At 58.8% G+C, this 23001-nt stretch overlaps 1 protein-coding gene across 1 annotated transcript; it reads left to right on the forward strand.

Annotated features, from left to right (window-relative positions):
• Positions 1–2116: 2116 nt before the first annotated feature.
• Positions 2117–22482, forward strand: ARL8A (ARF like GTPase 8A). The gene is made up of 7 exons (XM_075722322.1): positions 2117–2239; positions 16520–16600; positions 17410–17483; positions 19452–19545; positions 20723–20790; positions 21818–21888; positions 22041–22482. The coding sequence occupies exons 1-7, from the start codon at positions 2117–2119 to the stop codon at positions 22088–22090; spliced, it is 561 nt and encodes a 186-aa protein (XP_075578437.1). The 3' UTR covers positions 22091–22482.
• Positions 22483–23001: the final 519 nt, after the last annotated feature.

Raw genomic sequence — 23001 nt, forward strand, 5'->3', positions numbered from 1 at the left:
GGGGGTGCTGGGTGGGGGGTTGCAGGGCACAGGGGTCCAGGGGAGCATGGTGCAGGTGTCCAGGGTGCAGTGGTGCTGGGGTTGCAAAAGTTGTGGGGTACTGAGTGTGCAGGGTGTAGAGGGTGATCAGTACAGGGGAACTGGGGGTACAAGGTGCAGGGGTCCTGGGGGTGCAGGGGTGGGGGGTGCAGGGTGTATAGGGGTGCGGGGTGTCAGCATGTGGGCGGGGGTGCAGGGGTGCTGGGTGCAGTGGGTGCTGAGGGTGCAGCATGCATGTATGCCGGGGTGCAGGGGTGAAGGGTGTAGGGGTGCAAGGCGCTGGGGTTGCTGGATGCAGGGGTGCTGGGGGTGCAGGGTGTGGGGTGCAGGAGCACTGGAGGTGCTGGGTGCAGGGTGCTGGGTGCTGGGTGCAGGGGGTGCTGGGTGCAGGGTGCTGGGTGCAGGGGGTGCTGGGTGCAGGGGGTGCTGGGGGTGCTGGGTGCATGGGGTGCTGGGTGCAGGGGGTGCTGGGGGTGTTGGGTGCAGGGGGTGCTGGGTGCAGGGTGCTGGGTGCAGGGGGTGCAGGGTGCAGGGTGCTGGGTGCTGGGTGCTGGGGTGCTGGGTGCTGGGTGCAGGGGGTGCTGGGTGCAGGGGGTACAGGGGGTGCTGGGGGTGCTGGGTGCGGGGTGCTGGGTGCTGGGGTGCTGGGTGCTGGGGGTGCTGGGTGCAGGGTGCTGGGTGCAGGGGGTGCTGGGTGCAGGGTGCTGGGGGTGCTGGGTGCAGGGGGTGCTGGGTGCAGGGGGTGCAGGGTGCTGGGGGTTCAGGGTGCTGGGTGCTGGGGGTGCTGGGTGCAGGGGATGCAGGGTGCAGGGCGTGCAGGGTGCAGGGCGTGCAGGGTGCTGGGTGCTGGGTGCTGGTGGTGCTGGCTGCAGGGTGCTGGGTGCAGGGGGTGCAGGGTGCTGGGGGTTCAGGGTGCTGGGTGCAGGGGGTGCAGGGGGTGCTGGGTGCATGGGGTGCTGGGTGCAGGGGGTGCTGGGGGTGTTGGGTGCAGGGGGTGCTGGGTGCAGTGTGCTGGGTGCAGGGGGTGCAGAGTGCAGGGTGCTGGGGGTGCTGGGTGCGGGGTGCTGGGTGCTGGGGTGCTGGGTGCTGGGTGCAGGGGGTGCTGGGTGCTGGGTGCAGGGGGTGCTGGGTGCAGGGGGTACAGGGGGTGCTGGGGGTGCTGGGTGCGGGGTGCTGGGTGCTGGGGTGCTGGGTGCTGGGGGTGCTGGGTGCGGGGTGCTGGGTGCAGGGGATGCAGGGTGCAGGGTGCTGGGGGTGCTGGGTGCAGGGGGTGCTGGGTGCAGGGGGTGCAGGGGGTGCTGGGTGCATGGGGTGCTGGGTGCAGGGGGTGCTGGGGGTGTTGGGTGCAGGGGGTGCTGGGTGCAGGGTGCTGGGTGCAGGGGGTGCAGGGTGCAGGGTGCTGGGTGCTGGGTGCTGGGGTGCTGGGTGCTGGGTGCAGGGGGTGCTGGGTGCAGGGGGTACAGGGGGTGCTGGGGGTGCTGGGTGCGGGGTGCTGGGTGCTGGGGTGCTGGGTGCTGGGGGTGCTGGGTGCAGGGTGCTGGGGGTGCTGGGTGCAGGGGGTGCTGGGTGCAGGGGGTGCAGGGTGCTGGGGGTTCAGGGTGCTGGGTGCTGGGGGTGCTGGGTGCAGGGGATGCAGGGTGCAGGGCGTGCAGGGTGCTGGGTGCAGGGTGCTGGGTGCAGGGCGTGCAGGGTGCTGGGGGTTCAGGGTGCTGGGTGCTGGGGGTGCAGGGGGTGCAGGGGGTGCAGGGTGCTGGGTGCTGGGTGCAGGCTGTCAGGCCGGGCCGGGCCGGTCCGTACCGGACGCACCGTGTCTGGTGCGGCGGGTCCTCCCACCCGGCAGGGGGCGGCAGCGGCGGCGGGCGGCGCGCGGGCCCCACCCGGCGCGCGCGGGGCGCGGGGCGGCGCGCGGCGGTGCGGCAGGAGGGCGCGCGGCGCACGGACAATACCGGGGCGGCGGCGGCGGCTCGGCCTCGATCGGCCTCGATCGGCTCGGCCCGGCCCCGCTCGGCCCCACTCGGCTCGGCCCGGCCCCGCTCGGCCCCGCCCCGGCTGGCCCCGCTCGGCCCGGCCCGGCACCATGCTGGCGCTTTTCAACAAGCTGCTGGACTGGTTCCGGGCGCTGTTCTGGAAGGAGGAGATGGAGCTGACCCTGGTGGGGCTGCAGTACTCGGGCAAGACCACCTTCGTCAACGTGATCGCGGTGAGCGCCGGCTGCCCCTCCCCCCCCTCCGGGCAGCGTCCCGGCACGGCCCCGGGGCCCAGCGCTGCCGCTGCGGGGGTTCGGCTGGGCCCCCACCCCCTGGGTTGCGCCCCCGCGCCTTGCACCCCCGTGTCGCACCCCGTCTCGTTGCACCCCGGTCTTGCAGGCCCCCGCTAGCTCCCCGGGATTGCTCCGCCCTATCGCGCCCCAGCCCGGAAATGCATTTGGGGAGCGGGGGGTGCGGGGTGCGGGCCCGGCAGCACCGGGGGGGCCCCGGCAAACCCCGGCGTTTGCTCCCCGCATCCGCGGTGCTGAGCGCGGCGGCTCCGGGGGCTGCAGCCGGAGCAGGCCCCGGGCAGGATCCCGGCACCCGCCTGCCCTTCCCGGCCGGGGCTCCGCCGCCGGGGAGCTGCCGGTTTCAGGGCAGCGGCCGGTCCCCCCCGTGATTGCGGGTGCTGGGCCCAGGGAGCTGGGCCGCGCTCCTGCCCTCGCCCCCTTTGCAGCAGGCGCTTTGTCATCGCCGGGCCCTGCCGCCGAGGACGCGCAGGTGAGGCCTTGTGACGGCTGTGCTGGGCTCGCTGCCACGAGGGGTTTTTGCTCGGTGGCCGGTGTGGGAGGTCATTTACCTTGTGACCCTCCGGCCCTCCCTCGGCCAGCACCCCCCAGCAGCAGCGTTCCGTGGGTGCTGGGGTGCTGCCGCAGCAGCACGAGCTTTGCACCCCAGCAGGGCAGCAGCGCCCGCCCCGGGGACCCCTCAAGCCCGGCCTCTCCTCGACTGCACTGCCTTGTCCGTGGGGTCCCTGGAGCCGGCGGTGGAGCTCCTGCTCCGCCAGAGCTGGCGGCTCCAGATCCCGAAGCCCAGGGTGTGGTTTCACCCATGTGGATGCTTGGCGGAGTCTCCCCTCTTGCTTTTTGGGTTATTCTCACCCTCTCCAGATGCGACACTGTGAGGCAGGAGCCACTGACGGGTGGATCCCGGAGGGGCAGGTTTGGGCTGTCGCTTCTGGGGGCTTCATGGAGGGAGGTGGATGCGGATCCTCCGGCTGTCCCAGTTCCCCCATGGCCCCCCTTGTCCATGCACGTTGCTTCGCTCAATGCTTCAGCCTCAAAGCAAAGCAAGTTATTTCGGCTCGCTCAGGGTGCTGGAAGCCGCTGGAAGCCCAGTGGCTGTCAAAGGTGATTTTGCAGCTAATTTGGAGGCTTCATTGTGCTGCAGCTGTGCTCCCTGGGAGGGTTTCCCTCAGTGCTGGGTGGTGCAGGGACAAAAACATCCTTCCTGAAGTGCCGGGGGGCAGAGGGAGGACACCCTGAAATGCTTCTTGCCCTGGAGATGATGGCGCTCCTGCTCTTGAGGCAGTCACCACTCGGTGCTCAGGTCTTGTGCTGGTTCTCCCAGCAGCCCCATGCCAGCCTTGGGGGACAGGGGCGTTTGAGGCTCTGGGACAGCGACCATGAGCACCAATCCTTTTTGGGGTGACTTTGTCCGTGCTGTTTGCCTGTTTAATGGTCGTTTTTTGCAGTCCCATATCGGGGTGGGACGCGGCGGTGCCACATGTGGGCAAGTCCTGCTCTGGACCTGCCACGCGCTGCTGGCCTGTTAATAACAACACAGGCTGCATTAAAAATGGAAAAGCAATTAGGCACCTTTTTAAATAACTGGATAAATTTCAAAGGGTGATAGAGCTTTATGCCAAACCTGCTGGGCTGTTTTGCCAGTGCGGAGCTGGAAATCACTGGGGATGTCCTCATCGTCTTGCAACGGCTCTTGTGCCGCCCCTTTCCCCACGTGCTTCCTCCTCTCCCAGCTGGGTCTGCAGCAGACGGGGCTCAGTGCGGGCTTCAGTGGGGTTCCCGCTTCTGCAAGTAGAAGCTTCATACCTGGCAATTTTGCTGTGTGCAAGACCGCGCCTGCAAGACCCATGCACCAAGACTCTTCCCGCTTAGCCAGTATCACTGGTGTAGGGAAAAGTGACATCCAGGAATTACAGCAGCTCTCGAGGGAAGCTCTCTGTGCGTGGGCCGAAGCTGGCTTCATGGTCTGCTGGTACAGTGGGAGGTGGTGCCTCCATGGCGGGGTGCTTAACACCCTTGGCCAGGCAGTCAGGCTCCGGGTGCTGAGCAAGGAGCTCGGTCTCTGCTGCAGTTTTGCCTTTGTCTGTGAAGTATTTGGAAAGTTCAGATTTTGTGGCAGATGCACACAAAAAAGAGGCACTGACCTTCGAGAAAACATCCTGTAAAAAAGGACTTGTTGGGGACAGCTAAATAAAACCACAACAGACGGAAAATCCCAACTCAATGGGAACTGCACAAGAAGTGTTTGAGCCGTCTGGCTTTAAGGTGATGTAACAGGAGCATTAGAAGGGGAAATAGCTGTGATTTGGGCTTTGGGGAGGAGAAAAACCCGAACTGAAAAGTATTGGATTTTGGTGTTGTTGAAGAGATCTCCCAAGAAATCTCTGCGGGTGCAGGTGATGCTTCCCCAGCCCACAGAGTGATGTGGGTGCTGGGGCTGGAGCTGCTCTGGGGGGCTTGGCGCTGTCCTTGTCTTCCAGGATTTTTAGCTGCACCTGGCTGAAAAATGGAATCTGGTTGCCTGGAAGATTGGGTGGTTTCCTACAGCAGCCCAGAGCTGTGGCTGTGCCAGGCAAAGGCTTTGCTGAAGGCAGCCATGATGGGGGGGATGATTCCTCCTGGGCCACCTGGCTGGGGTTTTTATTTTTCAGGGCTCATTTCTAGTTTCCCTGGCTGTTGGGAGCTGATACTTGAAGTCCTGTGTGCAAGGAAGGGTGAAAGGCTGTAAAATGCACCTGGACTTCATTTTAACCTGAAGCTGGTGGGCTTTAGGCTGCCTTTTCCCCAGTCTGGGTGTGACGAGGCTGAGACTTGAGGGCGTCGGGAGCCCCTCAGCAGGTGCTGGGGCTCAAAACCCATCAGTGCAGGACATGTTTAGAAAAAGAGAGTGTTTTGCTGCTTTTGATTCAACATCACATATCTTCCACCTACACTGGAGAGCCTTCCAAGTGAGCGGAGCTGCAGAGACTGGGTGCTGGGGTGTCGGACCTCCATGGTGAGGGGGTCTGGGGCAGCATCCTGCACTTGAGCCCCACTCAGAAAGCGTGGTGGTTTGACCCTGACTGGATGCCAAGTGCCCACCAAAGCCGCTCTATCACTCCCCTTCTCAACTGGACAGGGGAGAGAAAATATAACAAAAAGCTCATGGGTCGAGATAAGGACAGGGAGATCACTCAGCAATTACCATCACCGGCAAAAAAGACTCAACTTGGGGAAAATCAGTTTAATTTATTACCAGTCAAATCAGAGTAGGAAAATGAGAAATAAAAACTAAATCTTAAAACACCTTCCCCCCACACCTCTCTTCTTCCCAGGCTCAACTTCACTCCTGATTTTTCTCTTCCTCCTCCCCCCGAGCGGTGCAGGGGGATGGGGAACGGGGATTGCAGTCAGTTCATCACACATCGTCTCTGCCGCTCCTTCCTCCTCAGGGGAGGACTCCTCACACTCATCCCCTGCTCCACCGTAGGGTCCCTCCCACGAGAGACAGTCCTCCGCAAACTGCTCCAGCGTGGGGTCCCTCCCACGGGGTGCAGCCTTTCGGGAGCAGACTGCTCCAGTGTGGGTCCCCCACGGGGTCACAACTCCTGCCAGCAAACCTGCTCCAGCCTGGGCTCCGCTGTCTCCACAGGTCCTGCCATGCGGGCTTCCCATGGGGTCACAGCCTCCTTTGGGCATTCACCTGCTCCAGTGTGGGCTCCTCCCCGGGTGCAGGGGGATCTCTGCTCCCCGGGGGCCTCCATGGCTGCAGGGGCACAGCTGCCTCACCAGGGTGTGCACCGCGGGCTGCAGGGGAATCTCTGCTCCGGTGCCTGGAGCACCTCCTGCCCTCCTTCACTGACTTCTGTGTGTGCAGAGTTGTTCCTCTCACATATTCTCACTCCTCACTCTAGCTGCAGTTTTGTGTCCCTTTGTTCTTTTCCCCTTCTTAAATACGTCATCCCAGAGGTGCTACCACTGTTGCTGATTGGCTTGGCCTTGGCCAGCGGCAGGTCTGTCTTGGAGCCGTCTGGCGTTGGCCCGATCAGACATAGAGACATAGGGGAAGCTTCTAGCAGCTGCTCACAGAAGCCACCCCTGTAGCCCTCCTGCTACCAAAACCTTGCCATGCAAACGCAATACATCAATGCTGCAAGAGGAAACCACATCAGCCTTGTACGTGGCATCAGGTAGGGTGATGGATGCTGTGGCAGCTGGCCAGCTCTCCGATGGTGCTGCTGGTGGAGGCCCATCCTGACAGCGGCTCAAGGACTGCAGACCTCAGCACCTGCTCCCACCCCTCCCTGGGGAGCCACCATCCCCCTCCGCTGGCCAGCTGATCCGTTCCTGCAGGGTGCGCTTGGGTGCCTGAACCTGGGAGGGGAGTCGGCATCTCCAGGTCATGCAGGGTCTCCAAGGATTGCCGGAGAGGTAGAGAAGAGAGGTGCTGGTAGAGATGCTGAGAGAGAAGCAAGGAGATCTTGTTCTGATCCATTTTTACCGGTCTGCCTGGCACCTGCCTCTCCCAGTAACTCTGGATGTGCCCCTTGCGTGGGGTCTGGCAGGGCCAGGATGGGGTTGGAGGGGGACATGGGTCCTTGCGATGGGTGGTCGTTCTGCCTCTAGATGCAGAGGCTGCATCAGCTGCTTCCGTTGCACTTAGGCTTCATAACGCAGAAGGCGGTAGGTTTTTTGGGGGTGTTTCACCGTGTTTCTGGAAGAGGAGAAGGAGCTGGCTGGGGCGTGGTCTTGCCTTGCTGCTGCAAGCTCTGTCAGCATGAGCCGAGAAAAAATGGACAGCGGGTTTTCTCCAGGATCATAGAATCTTAGAGTGGTTTGGTTTGGAAGGAATCTTTAAAGGTCATCTAGTCCAACCCCACTGCAATGGGCAGGGACATCTTCAACTAGATCAGATTACTCAGAGCCCCGTCCAACCTGACCTTGAATGTTTTCAGGGATGGGGTACCCACCACCTCTCTGGGCAACTTGTTCCAGTTCACCAACCTCATCGTAAAAAATTTCTTCCTTATACCTAGTCTGAATCTACCCTCTTTTAGTTTAAACCATTACCCCTTGTCCTATTGCTACAGGCCCTACTAAAAAGTCTGTACCCATCTTTCTTATAAGCCCCCTTTAAGTATAGAAAGGCCACAGTAAGGTCTCCCTGGAGCCTTCTCCAGGCTAAACAACCCCAACTCTCAGCTTTTCCTCATAGGAGAGGTGTTCCATTCCTCTGACCATTTTTGTGGCCCTCCTCTGGGAGGTCCATGTCTTTCCTGTGCTGAGGACCCCAGAGCTGGATGCAGTGTTCCAGGTGGGGTGTCATGAGAGCCAAGTGGAGTGGGAAAATCACCTCCCTCGACCTGCTGGCCATGCTTCTTTTGATGCAGCCCAGGATACAGTTGGCTTTCCGGGCTGCGAACACACATTGTCAGCTCATGTCCAGTTCACCCATCAGTACCCCCAAGTCCTTCTCCGCAGGGCTGCTCTCAATCCCTTCATGCCCCAGCCTGTATTGATACTGGGGGTTGCCCCGACCCAGGTGCAGGACCTTGCACTTGGCCTTGTTGAACCTCATGGGGTTCACATGGGCCCACTTCTTGAGCTTGTCCAGGTCCCTCTGGAGGGCATATCGTCCCTCAGGCATGTCAACCGCACCACTCAGCTGGTGTCTGCAGACTTGCTGAGGGTGCAGCTGTCTATGTCACTGATGAAGGTATCAAACAGTACTGGCCCCAGTGTGGACATTGGTCCCAGTGCGGAAACTGGTCCCAATACGGACAAGTGATGCCTGAGTGTGAGTCGCATTGTCCAGAGCCAAAATGTAAGCAGGTGTGAAGGGCTTGACCAGGGTTGTCCAGGTGGGCAGTGGTACCATCTCCCTCCTGCTTGGCAAGAAATCCCAAACAAGCCCATCTGCTTGCCCTGAAGAACAGCATGTTGCAGAGCCATGAGCTGGCCCCCTCGGGTACTCCAGGACCTGGCCTGCGGCTGGAGGTATGCAGCCTGGCATCCTCAGCACCAGCCCCCAGCTTGCTGTGGTGCCGTTCAATCCAGAGATGCTCCGTGCAGCCCACCTGGGTAAAGCAACTTGGCTTGCTCCAGGCGTCATCCCTGTGTGTTAGGGGCAGCGGGGTCTTGCCTGAACTCTGGGTTTTGCCAGGAGAGCCATTGCTGCCCAGCTCGGGATGAGGGTCTGCGGGACCCTGTGAGGGTTTGCAGGCAGCTGTGCACCGTGAGGGGCTCTCGGGATGCCAAGAGAGGGACCGAGCATAGTGGGATACTCTGTGCCGTGCTCAGGCTGCCTTAAAAAAACTAAAAACCCACCATGTTGGTATGTCTCTGAGCCATTCCTGCCCCGGCCTGGAGGCATGGTGGGGAACCCAAGGTACGGCAGGGGAGAAGCACCTTGGCATTGCACAAGACTTCTGGGACGTTTATGGGAACAAACATGAGAAAATTGAGGGATGAGGGTATAAAAAGGGTCCATTGTGTGTCAACATGTTGCTGGTCAGTATGTTTGTCTGGCCATGCCCTGTGCTCAAAAACTGCAGTCTGTCCTGTCTTACCAAACTGCATTTCTAACTATTTCCCTGGGTAGGGGTCTCTATCTTCTGTGTGCATGTGTGTGTTTGGGGGTCTGAGCACTGGCAACCGATCTCCAAACCAGGGTTCAGAGGTCACTTGTCCCTGGAGCAGGGCACACCCATGCTAACAGCTTGCTGGAGTGGCCTTGCCAGCGCTGTTGCTGGTACGGCTGAGAGGGGCGACTGTCTCATCCCAGGGCTGATGTGTGCTGGCATCACGCTGCACCCAGGTGATGGGTTTGGGGACTGCTGTGCCCCTGGCTGGGCTTTCCTGGGCACAGGCATGTGCAGGTGCTGGGGTTGAGCCAGGTGTGGAAGCGTCCGCCCAGCTATGCGTGTCCCACAGTGTGGGTGCTGTCTGCCCAGCAGGAGCACTGGCGCATCCCGAAAAACCCAAGCGTAGTCCTTGAATGCCCCCTCAGCATAACCCGAGGTCCGGACATAGCAAAGACCTGCTAATTAAGGAGTGTTGTAATTATTTTTTTTAATTAAAGAGTGCAAAGTTAAAAGGCAGCCCCAGAAGAACGTAAACATCAGTAAGATTGCAAAGTTAAAGGGTAGCACAAACCTCAAGCAGCCTGGGTTGGAGATGTCTAGGCTTTCAAAGCAGGGCAGCCTTGGAGATTGATCCAGCTTCGAAGAACCAAGGACTAGCAGGCTGTGGTGAGCTCAGCGGGGGCTTTATCTCTCTGCCTGGTCCTTATAGCAGCTGCTGGTCTCTGCTCTGGTGCCCCTCACCTGAGAGGTCCCATATGGATGTATCACCACTTCATTAACTCTTCAGCGATCAGCCTTTACCCCTGCAGTGAAGCCAGGTGCTGCTTGAGAAGATGTGGTGGGACTCTGTGCCCTTGTGCGCTTTGCACAGGTCTGAGGGCAGAGCTGGTGCCCGATGGCCTGGTGGGAAAGAGCAGAGCCAGGCCAGGTACGAGCTCAAAATTTGGCGCTTGTGCCTGATGGATCTGGTGGTGGGCGCTCGCTTCCTTAGAGAGACAAACAACACATGCCTTGGAAGCCGATGGCTGTGCTCGCTCAGAGCTGTGCGTGGATGGATGGCCAAGGAGCAACCTCCTGTATTTTCTCTGGGCTGATAGCAAAAGTCCACCAGCTACAGCCTCATGAGAGGTTTGTCCTTGTCCCCAGCTTTCTCCTCTGTTTCCACAGCCTGTGCCCACTGCTTGGTTCTCCATTTTTCTTGTTCTGTTTTTTTTCAATGGAAAAAACAAACGCAGTCCTCATTTCCTCTAAAAGTGGAGAATGTATCAACATTGGTCTAGCTCCAGGCTTCGTTATGTCTGTTTTTTAATTATTGCCGTTGTGCAGATTTTCTCTCCTAGTTAACTCTACTTCTCAGAAGCAGCATCTTCAGCAGGTGGAAGAGTTGGTTTCTATGGACACTGCTTAATATTTACTTTGGTCTCATCTTTTCAGCCTTGGAGAAAGTAAGGGTTTCACTTAAATTCAGTTTTACTGGTGGCTGCCAGCTCTGCCTGCTGTGGCCGTGGAGTTCCCCAGCCATAACCCCCCCCCCCCCCCGAGATCCCTCAGTTGACCCTCAGACCCCACGGTTGCTCTGGCAGTTGTCCTGGACCTCCTGGTCCCTCCAGCAGCCACCATGGTCTTGCCCCTGGGGACACCCACCCTGTGGCTCCATGGCCACTCCACCTGCTCAGCGGTGGCTGCACGCTCACCTGCGCTCGCTCCCATTGCTGCACCAGGGACAAATGGCCTCTGAACCCTGGTTTGGAGACCATTTGCTGGTGCTCAGACACCCAAACACACGCATGCACACAGAAGGTGGAGACCCTTACCCAGGTAAACAGAAATGCAGTTTGGTAAAAAGACAGGACAGACTGTGCTGGTTGAGCACAAGGCACAGCCAGGCAAACGTACTGGCTGTTGACCCTTTTTATCCCTTTAATCACTCTCTTTTCCCATGTTTGTTCCCATAGACATCCCAGAAGAAGTCTTGTGCAATGCCAAGGTGCTTCTCCCCTGCTGTACTTTGGGTTCCCCATCTGCCGTTGTGTCTGTGGGTAGAGGAACCTGCTCTGGCTCCTCTGCCCTGGGAATAGCTGGACGAGGGGGTTTTTGGGTTCGTCCACCTGTTCTTGCCTCTCTGTGCTCCTTTGTGTGTGTGCAGATGAGTTTTTTTATTACAGAACTTAATAATGACCTCTGCCAGGCTCAGGCTGATCTAGGAGATTCCCTGAGATTCCCTGCAGCCTTCCCCTTGATTAAACCCAGCTCAGGAAGGAGAGCACAAGGCTTTGTCTTCACGAGGTGCCATTTGTGTCCTGGCTGGGCTGCAGACCTGCGGCACAGCTACTGGTAGTGCTGTGCCCTCAGGGACTGCAAGAGTCCTGCAAGGTGCAGCACCCCAAGTCCTGCTGCTGGCTGCCCCTGCCTTGGCTGGGGCGTCACAGCTGGTTTGGGATGCTGTGCTTGGGGAAGGGAGAAGATCCAGCTGAGAGCAGGGCAATGGCTGGAGGTCTCCGAGAAGCCAGAGCAATGACTGAAAAGGGGACAACCTGAGCACTGTAGTTCAGTAGAAGACCAAGGGAGACCGAGCAACCTCAGAAACGAGTTGGGCCAAGCTGCTCCAGTGCTGAGTTGCATGAGCTGGGTTGGACTGTGGGGAGGAGGCAGATGGATGTTGGCAGTGACAGAGCAGGGGCATGGAGATGTTACAGGTTGGGGGTGGATTACAAACCATGTCTTCAAGGTTCCATTGCTGGGCCCATCCATCAGGCTGGGTAGCCAGAAACATGTAGGTACCATGCAGCCAGCTCACGTGAGTCCATTGTATTTGGAGACGTGCACTGAATAGGAGAGAGGTTGCTTCTGTTTTCTTCAAGAGGGTGATGCTAAGGGCAGAGCTGCTAAACTGCAACCTTTGCCTTGTCCCAAAGGATCTGGAGTCCTCTGAAGGCGTTGCCTGCTGCCCACGCGTTGCAGGGTTGGCCTGGGATGTGTGGTGCAGAGCATCGTTCCCCAAGCTCACAGAAGGGGACCTTCTTGGTGCCTTGCTTTCATCCAGAGGCTTTTGCTTTTCGCCAGTTTCTATAACAGACTCTGTGCTGCCATCAAGTAGTGCTGATGCTGGTGGGGGCTGCGTACGTCCAGCACCCCAAAGCCTGGGCCAGCAGCAAGCAGTCTCTCTAGAGCCACCAAGCGCTTCATGTGGCCACCACATCTGTCCCTCCATCCAGATGCTGCCTCATTATGGACATATCCTGAACAAAAGCAACTGCTAATAAATTTGTAGGCAATTGCAGGGTCTGTCTGGACGGAGGTGGGAGCAAACATTGCTGCAGCTCTTGTACAGAGATGCCTTCTCTACTTCGGAGTGGAAAGCTGTGCTGCGCATCCCTGGGGAGCTGCTGGGAGCATCTCATGTGTCTGTGCATCTCTGCCTCAAACAGGGTGTTGGGTCGGCGCAGCCTCAGTGCTGCCATCCAGGGTGTTTCGGGCTGTGGTGCAGTGCTGAAGAAGCAAAAGCAGCCCAAGGATTTTCCCTTTCCTCTGAAAAACCTTGTTTTTAATGAAAGAAACTGAGCTTCAGTGATACCGTACTCTAAAAAAAAAAAAAAAAGCATTAGCTGCATTGCAGGGAGTGGGATGAATCTGTCCTGGAGGGCATCGTCTTGCTTGGCTCCTGTGGGCTTACTGGCAGTGTCAGTCACGCTGGCATACGGCCTGGCTGCCATCCACAGGCTTGTCCCCGGATCCCATTTTTGCTCTTGAGATACAGAGTGCCCTGAAGACAGGGCCCATGGGAACAGGACGGGCAGCACAGCCTGTTTCAGCTATGGTAGCATCACTGGGAGCATGGCCAGGAGGGGCCTGTGGGTTTTCCACCATGCTGAATGCCTGCAATGTTGAATTCCCAAGCTGAGGGGTGCTGCAGAGCCAGACTCTGTATGTTAATTGCAGGTAGTGGTGGTGAGACCGTCTGTTTTGGGGTGGAGGGGGTCTTCAGTGCAGGAACTTCAGCGCAGTTCCAATGCATGGAGGTTTTGAAACCAAAGCATGCTGAGGATTTGGGGCAAAAGTCGGGATTGTTGCATTCTCAGACCCATGTGGCTCCTCCTCCTTGCTGCCAGCCCTTGGGTAGCTCCGTTCTGCCTGGCTCTGGGTGGCAGCCCCTGTTCACAGGTCTCTGGGTTCCCTGGGAAGGCTGTGCTGCGCTCGGGGGCAGCCCTGTCCCCTCCAGTGCCTTCTGCAGGGGGACACAGGGCTCCAGGCTGTAGGTGCCCTGCGATACTCAGAGCCCCAAAGAGCTGTAAGACCCGCTGTCGAAGGGAAATGTTGTAAAGGCTTGACTTGAATTTGGCTTTTTCCCATCCGAGTGGGGTACTCGGAGTCAAACATCCGTCTGTGGGGCTGTCATGGCTTGACTTGGTGATGCGAGACTTGCTGGGGGACCGGAGCAAGCCTGTGCAGCGTTTCTCTCAGGGTTTGGCAGGGACTCGGGGCTGTGTCATGTGTCGGGAGATGCCTGCAGGAGCGTGAGGTTGGGTGGTTTTGGGGATGGTCCAGGCACTGGTGGGAGCCATCCAACCAAGGGCGCTTTGGGCATCTGCCTCTGCCCCATGGAGGACCATGTTCTGGTGGAGACAGGACTTCGGATGACCTGGGGCTGGGCTTTCGGCGCTGCCATCTCCGGTCCCCAGGGAATGGCTTGTTTGTGAGCGCCTGGGGATATGGGGCTGCAAAACAGCCAGCAGCAATTTATCAAGAGCAGGTTGCATCAAAGCGGTGTCATCCTGTGCTAGTGACAGCCGCCTGGCCACGGCAAGGAGCAGGGCCTGGCCGCCTCGGCTCTGCACGCTGCTTGTCAGAGCTGGTAGATGTGGCGTGGAGGCTGAGGTTGGTTGGTTGTGTATGCCAGCAAGCCAAGGTCCTGGGTGCTGGCTGAGCAGGGGACAATGGCTGAAGTAGCAGGTGACACGGTGTCCATGTGCATGTGGCAGAGGATGGGGCTCAGAGTGAGCTGGGGGCACCACTCGCCCCTGCAAAAGCTGGATCCTGGCGGCCTCTCCCAGTAACCCAACTGGAAAGTGGTGGGGCTGGGTAGAGAGGTCATTCCATTCCACGGAAATGTCTTCCAGCCAGGGCACCGAGGCAGGGTGCTGAGGGGACCCTGGCAAAACCAGCGATGAACTAGAGCCTGCAAAGACCTGATCCACCTGTTGTAGCCACAAAATCCATCTTGCCTGCAAGGATTTTTGTGCCTCCCAGAAGAATCCCATTCCCAAGCAATCGGTGCGGCTGGGCGTGATCTCTGCGGTCAGCGTGGATGCTATGTCCATTGCATAACCAAAATCTGGGGGAAGGCGTCAACATCTAGGACAGTTGGAGAGGGAAGAGGGGACATCATATTTCTGCTGTTCAGCGTTGCTTTCAGAGAGCAGCTGATGCAGAAGGAGCTGAGCGTGTTGCAGCACGTTGAAGATGCCACCGCAGGTGCCAGGACAGCAGGGACCATGTGCAAACCATCCTGGACCACAATGTGTCACGTTCCCAGCCCAGCCTTTTTTGGACAGCACAAGTGGTTTTGTGATGGCCCCTTGGTTGTGGGCAGCCTGGAGGCAGGTGCTGTGGCAGGGGAAGGATTTGGGGCAGGGAGCAAGGCCGTGCTTTGCTCATGGAGATGTGCTCGCTCCCATCTCTCACGGGGGAAAGCAGAGGTGACTCCTGGCTCCTGCAGCGCATTCCTTCCTGGAAGAAGAGTTACCATCACATGTGAATCATGTCTCAGGTGACTGTGGCACAGCCAGCAGTTCCCATGATGTAGTCCAGGATCCCCAGTGGAGGTGCCTGCAGCTTCCGAGAGCTCTTGAGCAATTGCTCTCCACATCTTCCGATCAAAGTCTGATAATTCCTTGAAACCTGGTCCGTAAGGCCAAATTGTGTGTTGAACCTCAGTCTGCAGGAGACATCCCCCATGTTGGCTGGTGGTAGAGCGATTCCTGCCTGCTTCCTCTCCTCTCCCCTGATGCCCTTCCCTGCCAGTCCCCGGTGTGGTTTCTGGGTGCACTGTGGCTCGGTGACCCCTTGGCTGCCAGGCTTTGCTGATGAACACAAAAGGGAAATGAAAAAGGGAAGCAGCATGTATTGCAGAACCGTTGGAAGAGGTCAGGAAAACCCTGGGGACTTGCTGACGTGGTGGGTCTGGAGCAGCCGTGGGCTCAACCAGGCACAAAATTCTGCTTATCAGAAAATAGCATAAATTGCCTTCCTTTTTTAAGGTTTGTGTTAACTGAAAGAAAACCCAGAAAAGTCCTAGAGAAACCGAGATTTTAACCCAGTAAAGAGCTGCTGGGATGAGTTTGGCTGCGGTTGGTGGTTCCTGCAGGTTTCTGGCATTGATGGCCAAAAGCCCTAGTGCCAGTTATCCTGGTTATCAAACCCTCTTCCCCATCAGCTTCCCTTGCATCCTGCAGCAGGGCCTTCCACAAGGACGCATTTAAAAAGCAAAGAAGATAAACCTGTTTTGAGTCCCGGTGAGGCTGCCGCCAGGCAGGAGGCTGCAAGAGGCAGAGGGTGAAGGGCTGTGGCAGCTCCTGCCTCCTGCCCCAGGGATGCTGCTGGGGCTGCCTGGAGTGTCCTTCTGTGCTGCTCAGGCCAGGACCATCTCGTGGTGTTGGGATTTGAGCAGCAAACTGGAAGGTGGGGTGGGCTTTAACAGACCAGCGCCGTCCTGTCCCTCCAGTGTGGTGCTGGGCACATGGGCTCGCAAGCCAGCATCTCCCCACGGTGGCAGAGGGACCGTTCCTGCTCGCTGCTCTGACAAGACTAAGCTAGTTTTGCAGCGGCACTGGGATGCTGCAGATCTGCAGCGATTTCACACTTCTCCTGCCTGACGCGGCTCAGAGCTGTGCTGCTGGAGGACACACGGTGGCAGCTCCTGGGGAGGGGGAGAGGGGACCTTTTGCATCCCCACATGTCACCCAGCATGAGCAGGGCGCTCTCATGCACAGGCAGGGTGCAGGGGCTGGAGGACCAGTGCAGGCAGGCTTCTGCAGGGAAGCAGAAGTCAGTCTGGTTTGGGCTGTGCTGTAAATTATCTGACGCAGGAAACGTGCCAGAGCCCCTGGCCTCACTGACGAAAAGGAGCCGTTGCAGGAGGTGGCTCCCCTGGGCGGGAAGCCCGGCTGCCTGCCTCCACCCTCCTTGCGGGGCTGCCAGTGGGTTTTGTGGGAGAGGTTCGGGCCCGGCGTGGCTGACCTGAGGTCACTGCAGTGGGTGAAGGTCTCTGCCTCCTCCCGCAAAGGGCTTGGGAATCCCACCTGGAAAGGGCTGGATTGGGCGAGCCTCTGCCACCCCACCGAGACGGCAGCATGTCTGGGGCTGGGGCGGCAGCTCGCGGGGCTGGGGGCTTCACCAGGGCACCCAGGGGCTCTGCTCCCCGTGCAGCAGCAGCAGCAGCAGCAGCAGCATTTCCCTCCTGCAGGCATTTATCTCCTTGGCTCTAATTTTGCTCCTGGTATGGACCAGGAGGAGGGTTGTGCTGTACCTGCTGCAGGGCTGGCAGAGCATTTGGGGTTATTTCTAGGCAGGCTGTCAGCCTCGCTGCCCTGCTTGGGTCAGGCTGGCGGGGCTTCCTCATAATGCTCTTTCACCTTGTTCCTTGCAGTCAGGACAGTTCAATGAAGACATGATCCCGACGGTGGGCTTTAACATGAGGAAGATCACCAAGGGGAACGTCACCATAAAGGTAAGGTGCAGATGTTACCACTGGTGTGGGGTCTTGGGATGAAAAGTGGGGTGAAGGGAGACTGGTGGGACTTGTACTGGAGGTTGAAAGATACCAGCAGCCCCAGCTGCACTTGGGAAGATCTGCCCTGTTAGGTTTCTGCAGGTACCACCAGAGGAGATGGTGAAGGGATGTAGGAGGTCCAGACCTCTGCAGTAATAGCTAGTCCGGGCTGCAAAGCTGGAGGTTTTTGTATATCTCTGGCTTCCTGGCAGAGATTCATGGATGCAGTCACCTTGCTGAGGGTGGGAGCGCTGGGAAAAACAGGTCATGGTTTGCAGTGGTGATCTCTGCCTCGACAGTAAAGGCAGAGGAGGTTTCTATCCCTTCTGGATCTTTCAAGGGCCCCGGGTTGGACTGGGAAATAGCAGTGAGAAGCACTTGAAAAGCTGATTGGGGATCTCTGCCTGCTGCAGAAACGTTTCTGAGAGCATGCCGAGTGTTCTGAAATGGCAAATACATCAGCGAAAGGCCAGGAGGGGCGGTGGGTATGGGGAGGAGTCCCCCAGCTTGGGCCAGGGGGTCCCTCCGTGCCAGCAGAGGTACATGGCAGGAGGTATTCAACACCCTCCGGCTGCCCTTCCTGAGGTGTCTCCTTTCTTTATTGAGTCGGGAGCCTCCTTGTTAGGTTTGAGACAAAGAGGAGGGGATGAGGGTGGGTTTGGTGCATGCCAGGTGCTCTGACGGGTGGCCGCATGGGGAAGGTTCACGGGCAGGACGGTGGGATAACGGGCAGGTGGGGGGGTAATGATGCCTTCTCCCTGTCACAGCTGTGGGACATCGGTGGCCAGCCGCGGTTTCGCAGCATGTGGGAGCGGTACTGCCGCGGAGTGAGTGCCATCGTGTGAGTACCCCTGGGAGCTGAGAGCCCCATCACTCATGCTCTGATGCTGAGCCCGCCAGCGGGCAGGGGCACGGTCCTGTCGCCCCACGCAAGGGTGCTGGGCAAGGCTGAGCCGGGGGAGCTGCGGTGCCTTCACTGCCAGAGCTGCATGCCCGTGTTGGGAATTGAGATGCTTCCCCCTGGGACTGGTGACCCCATGGGCTTTGAGCACAGGGCAGCCAGGTCCCTGCCAGCTATGGCAGACCCTCCCCTTCCAGCATCACTCAGCCCGGCTCTGTTCCTCGGATCTTGCCCTTCCTGGCTCCTGTGCTTCCCCTGTTCATCACCTGTTCATCACAGAGGCTGAGCAAAGGCCATCAGTGTGGCTCAGCCCTTTCCAAGAGGCTGGTTTTACGGGCAGCCGCCAGCAGCGTGTTTCCAGGTTGTGGTGTTTGTGTGTTGCCCAATGAATCTCGTGCTGAGAGAAGGAGTCTCCCTGAGCACCTGCTGCTGACTGTCAGCAAGTCTCTGAGTGTCCCTGCATGTCCCCTGCTTGCAAATGTTGCAGTAAGCGCAGTCCCAGGGAGTCCAGGCTGGGGATGAGCCTGGCAAGATGCTCATGGGAAGCAGGCTGCCTGCTCTGAAGGACAAGAATCTACCCTAGAAGACCACATCAGTGTTGCTTAAACCCAATTAGAAAATCGGATTTATGTGATCTTCACCAATTGACAACGCCCTGAGATTTTGGAGGGCTGGGTTTCTGTACTGCCCTTCCCAACTGCAGGTCTGGCAGGTGAGGAGGAGTGAGGGACTGCTTGTCCTGCCTGTTGGGACAGCAGTGTCTGGTCCTGCCCTTATTGCCTGTCACCATGTCAGGACATGTCCTTGACACTTTTTATTACAGTGACCTTTGCTGGAAATGACAGAATCCTGCTTTTTTCACTCCTTTTACTGCTTCCTTCCATAATTTCATAATTTTTCCAAAGTGGCCCATCTAGCTGAGAGGAAATGAAAGGAGATGTGGCCATCCAGGTCACGCTCCAGTCTGCCTTGCTCCCTTGAGCTCCGTTGTGTCCTTTTCTCTTGCCTTCAGCCCTCCTGCCCCATCTGGCATGCTGAAAGCTCGTGGCAATGCCTGGGTGGTGTTTTTCCCTCTCCCTCTTGGTACAGGCATACACGTTTTCCTGAGTTCAGTGCTTCAGTAGCTAAAGGCTCTTTTCCTATTTTTAATAAACCCCACAAGGCCTGATGAAGCTTGATGGTTTCTCACTTCTTCTCTCCCACCTTCTTGATCTTCAAAATAAAGACTGCTTTGATCAGTTCTTCTCCCCAGTTTTGGCTTCACTTACACCCTTTGCAGGATGGGTGTCTGCCCGTAAAAGCTAAATCCTTCCCTAAATCTTCCCCCGGCTGCTCAGAGCAATCATTGCTGACTGCTGGCTTTGCGTGCCCTTTGCTCTGTGCCCCATGCCCAAGATTGCTCCCGTAGAGAAGACAAACAGGTTCTTCCCCCTGCCAGAATCTCCAGTCGATGTCTTCTGCTCTTCTCCATCATCAGCTCCTCTTGTCTTCTCTATTTGTTGTCTTGTATCGTGTGTCTCCGTAAGGAGCTGCCATGTGCAGATGAGCTTTGTTTGGGTGCTTGGGGACAACGTGTGTTTTGCAGCTTCTCCTGCCCAGGCAGCGCCTGGGCTCCCCTCGCCCGCCGTGTCCCTGCTGGCAATGGGGTGGCCCCTGTGGGGATGGGGACAGGGAGGTCCCCCACTGCCCTGGTAGACACGAGAGGCTCTCAGCCCCACAGCCTTCCTTGGGAAGAGGGGTGCTGGGGGAAGGATCCCGTTATCCATCACCTCCACGCACTGGCCTGGCAGCTGGTGGGGCGACGCGGCTGCCATGCGAGCAAGGTTTGGTGGTGGCACAAACCTCGGCGCAGCACCGGGGTGCAGCAGCCTCGGTGCTTGCGCTCAGGGGGTGTCCCTTCCCTTGCAGGTACATGGTGGACGCCGCCGACCAGGAGAAGATAGAGGCCTCCAAGAATGAACTGCACAACCTGCTCGACAAGCCGCAGCTCCAGGGCATCCCGGTGAGCTGTTGCCTGGATAGGTTTCCCCCAGCCGCTCACGGTCCCCAGCCTGGTGGCTGCCAGGATTTGCAGTGAGGGGCTTGCATCTTGCAGAGCAGATTTGGGGAGCGGATCCCCTTCCTTGAGGGGGCCCCCTTCCCCGCTGCACTCCTGCAGGAGCTGGGGAAGTGATGCTTTTTAGCCCAGGACCAGGCCAACCAGCAGGGAAGGGAGCTTTAGAAGAGACCAAAAAAAGCCCCCCCGATGTGTGACATCTGTCCTCTCGCATGAATTTGCACCTTATTTATGGTGGGACATTAAGGTCTTGTCTCGTAGGAGAGCGGCTGCTGGGCTGTGACATTTGCAGGGGGTGGGCTGTGGCAGCGGCGCCAAAATCCAAAACCGGCATCCTCTGAAAGGAGCTTGTTGAGGATCTTGCTCAGATCCCAAACATTGGCTGCTAACTGAATTAAGCTCCTGACATAATGTGCTGCATTTGCAGCCCTTCTGAGTGCTCTTTTTTGAGAACAAGTCTCCAAATTTAAATTGGGGGATGCTGCATTACTGTGCTGCTGCAGAGGCCCCAGCTCACCCCAGGAATGCGGCCGCAGCCTCAGTGCTGTCCTTGTCAGATGACAGTTGTGTGGTGCGCTCCGGAGGGATGAACGATCCTGCCGGGTGATTATTTTTGTTTCATAGTCTGAGGATGCCTTTGTGGATGTGAAAGGCCTTGAAGTAAGGAGAGATCAGTGGATGGTGCAAACAGCTGTTGCTTTTTTGGGCTGGCTGCCTGCGGAAAGCAGGTTTTGCACGGCATCTGCATCTCGCTCATACCTGATAACGTCAGTTTTAGCCATTTCACTTGATTTTTTGCTCAAAGACAGCAAGAGGCTCCTGGGAGAATGTCCCAGATGGCACAAGAGATGCTGGTGCCATTCAGGGAGGATGTGCTGTGGGGCCAGCTTCTCACTGGGACTGGAGAGTACACAGGAGATGCTGTGTATGGGCTAATTAAGGCTGTTAATTGAAGTGCTCTGCCTTCTGATTGCCCACTGAAGGGGTTTTCTTTGGGCACACCCTAGTGAAGGGGCTAGGGCTGTCTTGCGTCTCAAGCAGGGTCCACTTCTGGGTGGCAGAAGCAGGTTTCCACCTGGTCCGGTGGCCAGGAGCTTCAGGTGTCACCTCTCCCCTCCTGCAGGTCCTAGTCCTGGGGAACAAGCGAGACCTGCCCGGTGCCTTGGATGAGAAGGAGCTCATTGAGAAGATGTAAGTGTGCCGGTGGCCCAGGCAGCTGCGGTGGGGCTGTGACACAGTGTAACCCCCCTGTTCCTGCTGCGTCCCCACCGGCACGGTCACCCCGCTGTGCTCTGCCGGTACTCCTTCCCCAGCTGGGGAGGCATCGCGGTGCACGGGGTGGGCTGGCAGAGATGGGTGGCTGGGGATGTTCCGAGGCAGCAGCTGGGCAGCAGTGGCCAGCGCAGGTGACGTCTCTGGCTTGTGGGGATGGGGAGGGGCCGGGAGCCGTGGCCGCCCGTGCCAGGGCTGGGTCCCGCATGCCACACGGTGGCGTTGGGGCCCGGCGCGGCGCTCGCCGGTGGAGCTGGGCTCCCGCACCGACGCTTCTCCCGTCACCCTCTCGCGCCTGTGCCCTGCGGTCCCCAGCAGCGGGCAGCCCTCAGTGCTTGGAGGTCGGATCCTGCTCTGGCATATGACACCGTCCACATACCTCTCCCTTATTTCACCACCCTTTGCCGTGCTGGCGCGTGGCCTCCTCGCAGCCGATGCTGCCTCCTGCCCGCCCCCACCCCTCCACTGCAGCTGGGGGACTGGGATGCTACGGTGACGTGCAGCATCCCTGCTCCCCCCGCCCCAGCCACCCCTTGGAGATCTCCTGTCCCACAGGCATCTACACAGCTCCCGTGCTGCCAGCCCTGTGCCATTCCCAAACCCTCCCTGCCCCGTCTCACCGCAGGGCTGTGCAACCGAGGTTCAGGGAGGGAAGCAGTGTGATTTCATGGCCGGGGTCTCCTTGAGGTTGGGTCCCTCCTGCCCCATCACGTAGCCCCTGCAAAACCGCGCTTGGCCATCAGTCATGGGCATGGCGCACCGGTGTCCTCGGCCAACCCACATGCTGGTCCCCAGGAGCCTGGGGAAACGATGCCCCTGCAAAGTGTCCCCTGTCTTGGAGCTGGGGTCTGAAGGGACCCTTCAGAAGGCTGCCTGGAGACATCTCCTGTCGCTGCCAGTGTGCAGCCCTGGGGGTCTGCAGCCAGAGCTCGCTCCTCTCCCGCAGGAACCTCTCTGCCATCCAGGACCGAGAGATTTGTTGCTACTCCATCTCCTGCAAAGAAAAGGACAACATCGGTGAGTACCAGCGGCTCCAGTGCGGGGCTGGGCATGTGGCAGTGGGGGGGCAGCCCGTGCCCACAGGAGCAGCATGCCCAGGCTGTTTTCACAAGTACAGGAGGGGGTGACGGCCGGAGGGAGGGGCTGTAAGTGTCCCCTTGCCTTTGCAGACATCACCCTACAGTGGCTTATCCAGCACTCGAAGTCTAGGAGAAGCTGAGATCCCGCGGACCGCGGCTCGGATCGGGAAGATGCCATTGTACAAGCCCGTGCCCCTTCTCTCTCCTGCTCTGTCCCTCCAGCTCTCTCTCTAGATGGGTATTTTTAGGGGACCCCAGACTCCGCTCGCGTTGAGGTGGAGCCCTTGTTTTTATTGTAAAGAAAATGTCCGACTCTGCCCTTCTCTCCTCTCTCTGTCTCTTCCTCCTATTTTGGCACTGTTCTGTTGTTGTCTGTGTATACAGTATATATATATATGTATATATATTTTAATTTTTTAATTTAAGCGATAGCGCTGTTACTAAACTGGGCCCTGTGAGCGGTAGGAAAGCCGTGGGCTCCCCGAGGCCGGCTGAGGGTCAGCGCTGGGAAGAAGATGAGGGTGGTGGCAGAAGGCAGCCCCTTGGGGATGGGGTTGTGCCAGGCTGCGGGCAGGTCCTGTGGGGCTCCCTTGTCCCTTCCCCGGTACCCCCGGGCAGGGAGCATCCCAGGGGTGTTGGGAGCACTCCCACCTTGCCCTTCCCCGGGGTTTGGCCCCACGGGCAGGGTTTGGTGGGGATGCGATGCCGCCCCCCTGGGCTCCTCACGCCTCCAGGGTGACAGGAATTACGACCCGCTCCAATCAGCCTCCCCGCCGTCACCTCCGGCTGCCATGCTGCTGCTCCGACCCCTCCTCACTGCCCTGGGCTGCTCGTCCCCCTGCCCCACGGCCCCCCCGGCCCCCGTGCCTGCCCCACCGCCCAGTCTTGCTGCTCCGCTGTGCTGGGGTGGTGATCTGAGGGGCTGCTGCCAGCGCAGGGGGGGCCCCGCAATGCTAGCAGCCCCCGTGGGGAGCAGGAGTCCAGCTCCTGCCCCTCCCTTCCCCAGCTGCCCTCGGAGGTGGCTCGGCCCTGCGTAGCCTCTCGGGGTGGC

This window comes from Pelecanus crispus, chromosome 17, assembly GCF_030463565.1.
Source record: "Pelecanus crispus isolate bPelCri1 chromosome 17, bPelCri1.pri, whole genome shotgun sequence".
Lineage (NCBI taxonomy): Eukaryota > Metazoa > Chordata > Aves > Pelecaniformes > Pelecanidae > Pelecanus > Pelecanus crispus.

What these genes read in the sequence shown, in the direction of transcription:
- ARL8A (XM_075722322.1), top strand. Translation starts at nt 2,117, where the DNA reads ATGCTGGCGCTTTTCAACAAGCTGCTGGACTGGTTCCGGGCGCTGTTC. An exon ending in CCTTCGTCAACGTGATCGCG is followed by an intron (nt 2,240 to 16,519) that starts GTGAGCGCCGGC and finishes TGTTCCTTGCAG; the next exon opens with TCAGGACAGTTCAATGAAGA. An exon ending in AAGGAGCTCATTGAGAAGAT is followed by an intron (nt 20,791 to 21,817) that starts GTAAGTGTGCCG and finishes CCTCTCCCGCAG; the next exon opens with GAACCTCTCTGCCATCCAGG.